The 12,415-nt window shown below is 40.2% G+C and overlaps 2 protein-coding genes across 6 annotated transcripts in view; one reads left to right on the top strand and one right to left on the bottom strand.

The window, feature by feature from the left end:
• Positions 1 to 12,415, top strand: part of AHI1 (Abelson helper integration site 1) — a 248,433-nt gene that overhangs the window by 222,504 nt on the left and 13,514 nt on the right. The gene's annotated exons all lie outside the window — the stretch shown is intronic.
• The window catches only part of MYB (MYB proto-oncogene, transcription factor), a 32,970-nt gene continuing 25,172 nt past the window's right edge, over positions 4,618 to 12,415 (bottom strand). For both annotated transcript variants that reach the window (XM_072965907.1, XM_072965908.1), the window contains one exon: positions 4,618 to 5,930. In XM_072965907.1, coding sequence (XP_072822008.1) covers positions 5,814 to 5,930 — 117 coding nt within the window. In that variant the 3' untranslated portion in view covers positions 4,618 to 5,813. The remainder of the gene's footprint in view (positions 5,931 to 12,415) is intronic.

The raw sequence follows: 12,415 nt of genomic DNA, 5'->3' as shown, positions 1-12,415 counted from the left end.
AACTTCAGATCAAAGGATATTTTTCAATAAAACTTTCTTGGACTAAAGCACATTCTTTTGAAATTAAGAAGCAGTAGGAAATGTACTCTGTAAAATCCAATTAACTGGGTATAAAATTCAGACTTGCTGCGATCATTTGGCCCTGCTAACCTGAGGTTTAAGTTTATACTCGGGAAAAAGGGATTTGAACAGAATTATTTCTATAAATCCGGTATAAATTAATCATTTTATTTCCCTGACTAAAGCCATTCAATGACTCCCCATATCTCTAAGGACAAAGTTCAAACTCCTTAAGAATATTTATACAACTTCCCTCTCCAGCCCCATGTCTTTCCCGTTCCCCCAGGTTTCCCTTTTGGCTTCTCCTCATTCTGACCTCTCAGATCTCACCATTATTATTCTCTCTGCCCGGCACCTTCCCTCCTCTCCTTTCTTCCCCAGCATGTAGTGAGCACTTAACACATACTGTGTTATTACTTATAATATCATTACTGACAATGAAGAAAAGTGGACAAGTTTAAGATATATTTTCAAGATAGAGTACTCAGGTCCTTTTGAACACTTGGGTATAAGAGGACTTACAAAGTAAAGAGAAAAGTCAAGGATGACACAAATTTTTGGCTTGAGAAATAAAGAAATCAATTTAAAAATTAGGGCTAATTACTACAAATGAGAAAAATAGAAGCATTGAGTGACTATGACCTTTGTTTTGTTCATACTAAATTAAAGATGTTTATGGGGGTAGCAGGGGATGTTAACCTGGAATAGGATACAGGAGTCTGGAATTCCAGAGGGGTTAGAGCTGAAGATAGAGATGGTATTTAAAGCAACAGCAGTAATGAAACCCCTTGGAAAGAGTAATGCAGAAAGAAAGTGGAAGGGCCACTTCAAGGGCAAGGGGAGGAGGAGTAGCAAGCAGAGGAAACCAGTAAAAAGAAACAAAACCAAAAGAGTGGTACCCTGGAGCCGAGAGAGGAAAGTGGTTTAAGAAAGTGAGAGTGTCAATCCTGTTGAAGGCTGCCAATGGGTGAATTAAGATGAGGCTGAGGAGGTGACCGCTGGATTGGGCAACATGGAGGCCACTGGTGACAGTGATGAAGGAAAGCTTGGTGAAGTAGGGGCCATGAAAGTTCGTCCAGTGACGGCTTCGGGAGGAGGCAACAAGAGGAAATGTGACCATAACCATAGAAGTTCCCTTAAGCAGCTTGGTTGAGAAGAGGAGCAGATAAATGGGGCTGTATGAGGGTGGCAACTGGATAAGGAGGGTGTGATTTTCTATTGCTGGGAGACGCACCCCATGTTAATATGAGAAGAATGATTCAGAAGAGAGGAAGACACTACAATATAGGAGAAAGGTAGTACCTACAGGATGAGGTCTGGAGGAGACTAGGAAATAGATTACAAAGAACAAAAAGAAGGGCTGGCCTTTGGTTGCAGCTGAGAGCATTCATCCATGCTAACAACTGGGAATGCAAGGATGGCTTTGGTGCGGGAAGGTGAATGTTTCTATTTTCTCATTGATGTCCGAGGCAAGGTTCTCAGCTGGGAATTGGATGGAGATGGGGTGAAGAGGTCTGAGAGGAAGTGGTGTGAAACCGTTGTCCAGAGCAAGGGAAAAGGTAGATACCTGCAGTAGCATTGCTTAAATGCCCATTTGCAGTTTGTCATCATGGCTTTAAAGACAAATCAATATATTCTGATGTTTTTCTCCAGGAAACTTCAGATGCTACCCTCACCCCGCTGCCTCCTCTGTAGCTTTGTCTTTCAGTCCTGCTAGCCTCTTCTGTGGAAACCTGTGTGGCTCCTCCAGATCTAGGTCTCCAGTGTCTCTGTTACCCCTGTTATGAACCTACTGTAATCATCCACTCACTCAGCGGTAGCTCCCATCAGAACACAAGCTCACAGAAGGCAGGCATTTTCTGTGTTGTTCTGAGTTCTAACCCCTACTTCAGACACAGCGCTTGGCCCACAATAGGAACTGAACACATGCTACTTGAATAAGAAAAATGTGGCCCGTAAAGCAAGTATCAGTCTCTCCAATTTCCACATTAGCATCAAGAACGTTTGTGCTGAATGTTAATTAAAAAGAATTCTTACCTATTAATGACCAAAACACTAACAATTTCCCTAAGATTTATAATTCAGCTTCCCCTGCTGTATTTCCCAGTGACTATGTATGGTTGTGTATAAGTTCACTTCATTTCTCAAAAGAGGTTTGCCTTTTAGCTGCCTTCCTTTCCAACTCTATCCTCTAAAAATGGTGAATAAGGAAGACTTTATTTTGTAATAGCAAATTGAAGGGAGAAAAATAAATAACAAACTTGTTAGTATTTTAAGGTCCAAGTCACAGATCTGCACATCACGTTTTATCTACCAGGTAGTTTTCTGTTTTGAATTAGAAACCCATACATTTAAAGAAACTATACCCCGTATTTCCCACATACATTTGCACAAGAAGGAGAAACATATATTTAAATACGTTTAGGAATATTTTGAATGATTAGGAATATTTTGAAAAGATATAATTTAGATTTAACTTTAGTTTTAATACAACGAATAGGTTTAACATCCAATCAGGTGCGTGGGTCTCACTTGTAGTCACTTCCACATTGCTAGGGAACACACGTGCTTTTCCTTGCCCACAGGTGTTACGGTGACCTACCTTATGGATCGGCACTGCGACATTCTATAAAGGTGCAAGAACGCGTATCCCATCTCACATGATCTTCACAATACCCATCCTTGAGATGTATTTTTATATCCAATAGAAATAAAAGTAAAATGAGGTTTATGGAGACTCAATAAGTCTTACAAAGTCACAGAGCTGATAAAGGGCAGAGTTTGAATTTAAACCAAGACTGTTTGGGCTCCAAAACTGGTTTTCTTTCAGTGAAGCAATGTGGTGAGCCCCTTATTGGAAGCGCCTTATGATGTCAAAGGTCCTTTTCAGTTCTAATATTGCATCATTTCTAAAGAAACAAAGAAGTTCTTTGAATATTTTACTCATCTTGGATTATCAATCCCATTAATGGCTGGGAGACAGTTCAAGGTGTTCTCAGTGTCTCTCCTGTTCTCCAGATATGCACTTGTGGTCGCAAACTTTATACAGAGTAACTCAAAAGGACACCTGTTCTTTGGATAGTAAGTAACACTGTTTACATTTATTTTTCTACCTGAATCTCTGCTGTAGAGAGCAGGAGGATTAAAGAAAATGTCCAGGACAGATAAAAATTTTAGAGATGCTCATGAAAGGAGTGTTACATTATGTTACAAATGGGTATTTGTATATAAAAACTGAAATTAATACTTCTTTTTTTTTGGGTTTCTAGTTTTTAGTTATTGGGTTATGTATTGTTACAAAAGTAAATATTTATTTCAGTTCTGTATAATGCTGAGTTCACTCTTGCCATTAATTTAATAGATATAATATGACTCCTAAGTTTAACTCTGCAATAAGCAAGGCACATTATTGACCAGATGAACATATGACACACTACACAGCATGTGTCACTTAATTATGGAAAGCATATGTAATAACAAACATTTGTAAAGTACATTATGTAGCAAGAGTTCATTGTAGGAATGAACTCATTTCACAGATGGAGAAAAAACGACTCAGAGAGGTCAGTGACTTGTCCAAGTTCAAGCTGCTAGTAAGGGATGGAGTCAGCCCCTGGAAAACACTCTGAGGGTTCATGCCTATAAAAAGATTCCTAATACTGGGATGATGTGTTATCATTTATTAGAAATACAATCAAAGAACATTGAACAGTCTTGAAGACTAGTGACTAGAGGCAACAAATCCTTGGCTCTAGGAAGTGCATTGTGCATATGAGAGTTCAATGTCTGAGTTGGAAAGGAGTGACTAAAGGAAATTATAAGGAACCTGTGTGAAAGGATATTGTAGCACAGTGAAAAGAACACTGAGCTGAACGATGGAAGCCAGCGAGAGGTCATCCGTAAGACAGGGCGTTGGACTGAATGGATGACTCGACTGGGACACCCTGTTCTTACCTCAACAGAAAACTACCCTCCGGCTCTGCCCTAGGGGGCTAACCAGCGGCCTTACATCCAGGTGCTACTGTGCCTTCTATTTTCTGGTTGGTTCTGCCAAGGGGACCCTTGGCTGAGATGGGAAAAGTAAGGGATATAAAGTTAGGGATTACCCTTGGCTCTCTTCCTGTGAGTATTCCAAAGGTCCCTGTTCCTCTCAGGGACTCCTGTTTTCCATGACTCTCGCCCTACACGTAACAGTGTCCTTCAGACCTGTATCCATGTGCGTGCACGACCCTCGTGGTCCTCCTACCGTCACCCACGTATGCAGCATCAGTACCCTTGTATATGAACTGTCCTCGCAGTATCCTGATTCAAACGCTGCGGGAACCCTGACTGATAGATGCTAGAAGATTCCTCCCAGCTGTCGTCCTGCACGTGACTGATTATTTTGTGAACTTCTGAACTTGGTTTGCTTGTTCTTCTTTCTCCCAAGTTGTAATTCTTGGCTTCTTCAAGTGAAGTTCAGATGGTATACAAATTATTAACAGAGGAAAATGCTCAGTCCATTTTCTTAGAAGTATAACTATCATCCATAACCAAAAGTAAGACAGAAGTCAAAAGTAAGTAAAATAAGGGCACAGCTTTATTTCACTACAAGGCAGTAAGTACACTGTCATATCAAAAGTTCAGTGCCGGCCATCTTGCACCAAAAGTTCTTAAGGCAGCAACTGGCTATGGACTCCCATCTCTCGACCCCAGCTGCAAACACAGGTTCTGTGTGGCAGTTCTAAGACCATACACTTAGAGACCACAAGGAATGCTGATTAAACACATAACCCCTGAATTAAAGAACAGTCAGGCTGAACTCAAAACAAAACATAGGACATCGACAACACAGATCTCCCAAAATAAAAGAAGTGCAATGCATGCTCTTATAAACCAACAATTACAAAAAATAAAACAAAGAACAACAACGAATGCAAAAAAAATCTCCCAAATAAGTTTTCCAATGTATTACAAAAGGAAAAAAAAGTATATATATATATAAAAAATAAAAAAGTTTGAAATACTAGTGCATAGTCAATTACCTAACACCAAGTTTCTTGTCGTTCCGTCCCAAGCTCTACTGCCCCTCTGGTACTAGCAGCATGTCTACAGGCTAAGACCATAGCAGCAAAACACATTTTTTTTTTCATTTGGCATTTACAAAATTAAATTACTGAATAAAAATATAATTTTTTTATAAAACTATTTCATACAGTAATAATTTTTAAAGCAAGCTAACAAAAAAACCCTCATAAAATGGTTAAGTACAATAAATGTACCTCCAATGTTATTAGCCATAAATGAACATTTACAATATTGATTTATTATTCTATGGTATTAAGCCAACATTTATAGTAATGCATTGTGTTTAGTGGTTGAGAAAAGTGAAATGTTGGAGTACCTTTTTTGTGTGTGTAAAATTTCAAAAACTTCATCACAGGAAAAAATACTGGTCTGTTGGATCTTCTAAAATACAGATAAATCATTTTATGTTTAAAAACAATCTGCATCAAGATATTAACAACTGACTACAACTCGTTACCTAATAATTTAGGTAAGACTGTTATTTATTTATTTAAAAAAATCCTTTTAGTTGAGTGAAATCGGAGATGATTTCATCCGCCTAAAACGCACTTGGTGCTGCTCTCAACTGTTGTACCACAACAAAAATAGGCTCTTCTCCCACTCATGAAAAGTTTCATGTAGAGGAACGATATATCCCAAGTCAACGTGAAGTGTTCTGAAAACCATAATGCTTGTCTGGGAACGCCTCACATCACCAGAGTCCGGGCTGAGAAGGCGTTCCCGTACTTCCGAGCCTGGCCGGAAGCCGTCATCTGATCGTCTGTCTTTCCACAGGATGCAGCTTCCCAGGCTCCGCTACAAGGCTAAGGGGAAGAAAGAGCGAGGGCAAGGTCAAGACCGCGAAGCACATGGTTAACCCGCAAAGGGACCCCCCCGTCCCAGCAGGGCCAGCAGGAAAAGTGCTGACCTCCAGAGAGCAAGTAGTAGACACAGGGGAGCCTCGGTCAGATAACATCTTCGCTCTCTGACAGCCAGGAACCCAGCATTCTCAAGTGATATTAATGATCAGAAGTCGTTTATCACTCAGAGAGAAAACCCACTCCAAACAGGATGATAAGCTACAGCTGCATCTTCATACTTGATGCCTTCTATCACAGGGTTTTACCAAGCTGGACGCAGGAGTGAGCATAATCCTGTGAGCTGTGGGCGTTTACTCATTAAGCAAACTGGTGAGTGCTTGAGCCGCCCCAGTGAAGCCCTGTAGGAGCTGGAATTGATCAACACCAACTAAACATAGTATATATTTTAAAATATCAATTAAAATATCGATTAATTTAGAAATAGCTGTTTACTCAGAGAGTAAACTTTTTAAAGATACACTGGAAGAGAGAAGATGGAGCTAATACGGGTAGCATCCGGATCCACCTCTGGGGTTTGACACGTGATCTCACTGACACAGCACAACCACCTGGGAGGGAGGTTCATTCTCTCTTTAACTGGCAAGAAATGGACACGGGAGTGCAGACAGCTTGCCCAAGGCCGCTCTACGGGTAAGTAGTGGGGTAGTTTCGAACCTTTGTCTCCTGCCCAGCTCCGCTCCTGCCTTCCCTCTATGTTGCTGCCAACCAAAATACATACTATTTTGAACCCTATTTCGTTCCCCAAACCATTTGAGGTGCATACAAATTTAAAAAGGTGGACAAGGCAGGGTCACAGAGAATGTGGCAAAATAATATAAAGATGAGGTGAGATTTGAATTCAAAACACTTGCCATGAACTTGCAAACAGCAGCTAGGTGTCAACCTCAAGCTTGGCTCTGAGCTCTCTAGCAGTCAGTGCAAAGAGGGAAACAGAAACACAAGCAGACATGATTCGGGGTCCATAAGCTCAAAACTAAACTGGTGTTTATAAAAAGCACAACTATTCCTAATATTGACATCTAAGAGGGATTCTGATCCCCCCTGAGACAAAAGAATAAGAAACGGAAAGCCTCTACTCTTTAGAGACTCCAATGTCCTTTAGGAGACAAAGTGAACACATGTGAAACAGGTAAAGTAATGACTGGCAGTGTGGAAGGTTTGTGATGCCATGGCCAGATAAGGAGGCGATAGGACACCGAGGAATAGCCAGGGCAATGCTCTGGGGAAATAGGCAAGACCTAGATAGACACGTGCTAAAGAGGGTGGGTCACTCAGGTAGAGAAATAGCATGAAAGAGTCGGAAGCTAGTTTGTTCGCTGCTTGTGGGAGGACTGGGAGACAGAGAGGAAGGGATGCAGTGTGGATTAAATGACAACATTTAACAAATGCTTACTCTGCACCACCCATGCTTCTAAGTATTCTACACATATCATCTCACTTAATTCTCGCACAAAACACCTGTGGCATAGGTATGGCTCATTGCACCTGTTTCACAGAGCAAGCAATTTTAAAGAATGAGAGAACTTAGGCAACATCCTTAAAGCCACCCAGCCGGGAAGTGCTGAAGCAGGAATGTGAATCCAGACTCCATTAAGTGTAAGCTGCCGCTTCCATCAGAGTTCTTATCAGTGGGAAATGGTGGGGTGAGGTCAGCAGGGCCTTGGAATGCAGGAAGAAGCATTTAGATGAGCTGTCACAGTCATCAGACTTTTTAGCAAAGAGGTAAGATCATTCCGAATGGATGTATTATTTGAATGGTGACGGGGCTTCCCCGCCTAGGGTCTGGAACAAAGTTTCAGTGACATAAGGCTTATAGCACCATGTTTCTAGCTTGTCAGCTTTCATAGGACTAGATTTCTCAGTTTCTGCCTAATCTGTTGTGCATCTGACCACCGACGCAAAAGGCACCATCCAAGTTTACACACATTTACTCTCCAGGCTCAGAGGCTTGATACTACATAAGCAAGATGGGTTATCATGTTTTCCTGGAACTGTGAATCACAAAATAACAGGACAGAGATGAAAGGGGGCCGACTTCTACTACTGAGTCACATTTAATGTTTTCCTAAATAAAATCACCAGGGTAGTTAAAGCATTCTTTAATACAGTTCTGAATAAATGACGTTTCTCTAGGTTGAAGGAAGTGGCTTAAATATGCGTATTTCTCTGGTGTATATCTGTCCACCCAAATCCTGTATTTTAGTTGATTGCTTACACATTATTGCTAAAATTTTTGAATGCAGCACCAAAACACCAAATTGACACAAGAAACCCAATTAACAAATAAAATGTACAGAGCTTGTGTTTGCAGAGACACATAGAGAACAATATGACAGTGTGACACAAAGTAACAATGTGACTGACATATAACAATGTGACATGTAATACCTAGCATTTGAGAGTGAACAGTTAAAAGTTGGTGGCTTGTCCACCATGAGTACCATGCAGGGCTTAGAACCAACGATGTGCTTAGACTTAGAACACAGTGCATGGATCCTAAAAGCAAGTGACTGAAGACGACACAAGATGAAATATCTTAATATACTAATATCTTATATGTAACATAAAATTACAGAAAGCTACACATGAAACCCAAAAATACATATTTTGAAAGAACAGAAAGAAATAGATGAGGGGAAAGTGAGAATGGAGATGAAAGCGAGGAGGAAGGAAGGAAGGATTGTTTCTGTCTTTCTCTGGTTAAGAATTTTTCTGCTTAGCTGAGCTTCAATTACTATAGAATTAATTTTCTAAATGTTTAAATTAAGTGTTTTAAAAACTATCTTCAAAGAATCTTATGCTTGCTTTGACAATGCCTCTGGTAAAAAGCTCTGATCCTTGGCAATACAGGACTTGAGTTAATTCAGAATCCCAATGTCTGTTCAGGAGAATTATCAGCTTAATTGATTTTCCACTTGAACTTTGACTGTGCTCTTGTTGGAGCTCCCAGATGGCTCATCACTTTACTCATGTTTGGCAGTTCTTCCAGAACCAGATATTTAAAACAGGTCAATATAAAGAACATACCATATATTTTGAACTACTATTTTGGAAAAAAAAAAGTTTAAAACAGTCAGCTTCTCCTAACTTGAAATGAAATTTATGAAGCAATAAAACAAATTGAAATATCTTAAGTCCAGAAAGCAGAGCATTTCAGGGGCAGATAAGCCCTGCAGCTCAGAGTCTAGAAGGGCAAGACGACCTGGAACACCTGAATTCACCTCCCAGCATAGACAGACACCAGGACACAGGAGCCACTGTGTGCAAGAACCACTGAATGCTGAACAGAAAGGCGAGCATGAGTGGGTGGCTCCTTTCCTGTACCGTGAAGGGGGAGAGCAAGCACTTCTTATGGCCATGAATGGGAAAACTGGTCAGAGCAGACACACACCTACTTCATGAAAGTACAGGAAGAGCAGCAGGTCAGGTACCCAGGTAAGAAAAGAAAGGATGCTGAGGTCTACCAGCCAAAATGGCAGCTGCCTCCTCTTTTGCTATTTCCTTCTCCCACCTTACCCTGAAGCCCTGGGGCCCCAGGCCAACTTTCCATGCAGATGGAATAGTTTTGACAAAGGGGATTACATGTCTTTGTGCTAGAAGAATATGTTTTAATGCTGTCATATATGATCCTTGTGCATCCTCCTTATTCTCTCTCCTTAAACGTTACTTTCACTTACACAAAAGAATTGATAAGAATTACGGATTTCTGCACAGGAATTCTTGTTAAATTACTAACCCAGGGTGCTGTTGCAGACATGTCACTCTACCCCCTATTCATTTCAACATTAATAATCCGCCCGCACATCCTCTTCCTCCTGCCCGCCAGTCATCTTCCTTATCCCGTAATGTACCTTTAATTGCCCCTGGGCAGAAGTGAACTATAAACAGACTGTCAGAGCTTTAACTGGGATATCCTGCTGAAGCACTTTAAATAAATACACAGATCCTTTGTAGAAGACAGAAGAAAGAAAATGAGACAAGACCATGTCCACAGGTGGTTTTCTGTCAGAATTAGATTATTTTCACATTTTCGCTTAGAATATGAATGGGTTTTTTTCTCCCTCATCATGCTGAACAAGAACCACTATTGTTGTTATATTCATAGAGCAGCTTCACACAATAGCTGCTGATGTCAAAAGCTTTGGCAGGTATGTGCTTTACAATTCACAGGCCTCAACAGAACTTGCATAAGTTATAAAAAATGATTTTGTAAAACCAAAGAAACACGAAATGGTATTATGTTTTTCTGTTGTTTCTTTTTTTAAAAACAGTAAGCAGATATAAATGGTGTCCAAAAGACTAAGAATAATCTGATTATTCTATTTCACCCATCTGAAGAAAATACTTACTCTGGACTATCACTTTAAAAGTCAGAATTCCTTTCCAAAGGGGCATCTTTTAAAATGCATTAGTTATGAGAGATAACGTAGAAATCTTTAGCTATATTTTGAAAGTCAAGAAAGAACCTGAGATGAAGTGTCCCTAAGGTAAAGTTAATGGTTACCAAACTTTTTCTACATATAAATGCTTCCCTATGTTTGCACAAGACAATTAAAAGCTCCGAACTCTGGGGCTGCTAACTTTTCATAGAAAAGAGCCTTAAGCTGTAGTGGATCAAAGGTCCAGATGGTGATTTAAGGTTGTACCATCCAGCAGTGCCTCCACATCCCACGGAAGTGTAAGCTGACAGTTGCTAACTGGGATGGACTTCCTAAATTTGGATTTTGTCCTCAGTGTTTCACCTTACATATTGATAGACTTTCTAACAATTTTAATCGCATAGCCTCAGTGTCACAATTTTTTGGAGGAATAGTTCTTTCCTTAGTTACATATTAGTTTTAAACTGTTAAGATTAAGACAAGTGCCAAGCTGTTCTAAAGCAATTCTATCTCTGCAAGCCCAGGGAAGACTCAATATCACAGTGTTTACTAAGCCCAACCAAACAAAAAAAATCCACGTCCTGTACCCTCTGGGGTAGGGCACTCTGAATTTGAGCTCAACTTGCGTTCCTCACTCATTTAGCCTTTCCATGTTCACCCAAAAAGCTGTACATGGCAAACTTGCTTATTTTATAAGATGTGTTGAAAGCAGGTCACTGACCTATTACTGACAGCTTTGTGAAATCTTGCCAGGGCAAGTGGAAAAAAGTGACCCAAAGGGAGAACCAAATGAACACAGAGGTATCCAAGGGAGCAGGTCAACAACAGCCCGCTGCACTAGGAATTGCCCAGAAAGATCTGTGTCACATGGAGACAGTTTGTTTCCACATCTGTTGACATGCCAACACAAGCAGCAGAAAAACAGAGAAAAGCAGTAAGTCAGTTGTTTCATCTCCATAACACCAAAGAGATCTGACTACCTTTATTTCAGGAATCAGTTGAATCAGCAATCTCTTTCAGTGACCCACTGACACAGTTCTGCAAGAGTGGAACAAGGGATCAGAAAGAACACGCTGGAGGAAACAATACTCCACGGTGCAAATGGACCTGGCTGCTGGGAAGTCCTCCTTGCCTGTGTTTCTAAGGACAGGGAATGTGAACACCCTTTGCCTAGAAATAGGTCCCACCAATGTACAAGGGGCAAGTGCGCTGCCATTTTCAAAGTCATGTCATATCCATCTGATCTTCACAGCAACTTTGTATGATCAATGCAGGAAATAGTATGGGGGTCCGCAGTTTCTAGATGAGAGCATTTTGGTCTGAGCAAGCTAATGAGTTAAAGACATGCAATTAGAAATGATGGAATCTAGGCTAGAACCCTGGTGCCTGCCGCCTGCATGCTAGCTTATTACACTCCCTAGCAATGCCGATCATGCAAAAAGGGCTTGCCCTATTTTTTTTGAAAAATTCATAAACAATTCATATAAAGGCAGGAGCAATCCAAAGCACATGGAACTGAAAAAGTGAGCTTCAGTTGCTAGCAATAATATTTTAAGATTCCTCGATGCTGTGTAAATGTGTTTATTAATGACTTGAGAAATTTACTTAAATTAAACTCACTGTTTTAAAAAAAAAAAGTAAGGCCAGGACAAGCCAAGTCAGGAAATTAAAATTTAAGGCTGTCATTCTGTGGTTACAAAAAAGAGGAAAGTGAGTGAGTAAAAAGCATATGAACACTTCTTTAACATTTGGGTTTTAAATAGGAATAAAAGGAAATTATAATTTAAGAGAAAATACAGAAGTTCAGAGGCTTATAATTTAAGTACAGTTTCAGATCTACGAATGAAAGTGTCTACCTTAGGAAATGTTTATTGGCATAATATATTTATTTCAAAATTTAAAGTAAATTGAAAGCAAACTGAGAAAAACAGGTCTTTCCTTGCTGAAGGAGGGTGTGTGTGTGTGTGTGTGTGTGTGTGTGTGTGTGTGTGTCTGCCTGCCTTGGGCTTTCTCAGGGTAACTTTAAACAGCAGAATCCAGTAGTGTTCC

This window comes from Vicugna pacos, chromosome 8 (genome assembly GCF_048564905.1).
Source record: "Vicugna pacos chromosome 8, VicPac4, whole genome shotgun sequence".
Classification (NCBI taxonomy): Eukaryota; Metazoa; Chordata; class Mammalia; order Artiodactyla; family Camelidae; genus Vicugna; species Vicugna pacos.
This window is presented reverse-complemented; position numbering and strand designations above follow the sequence as displayed.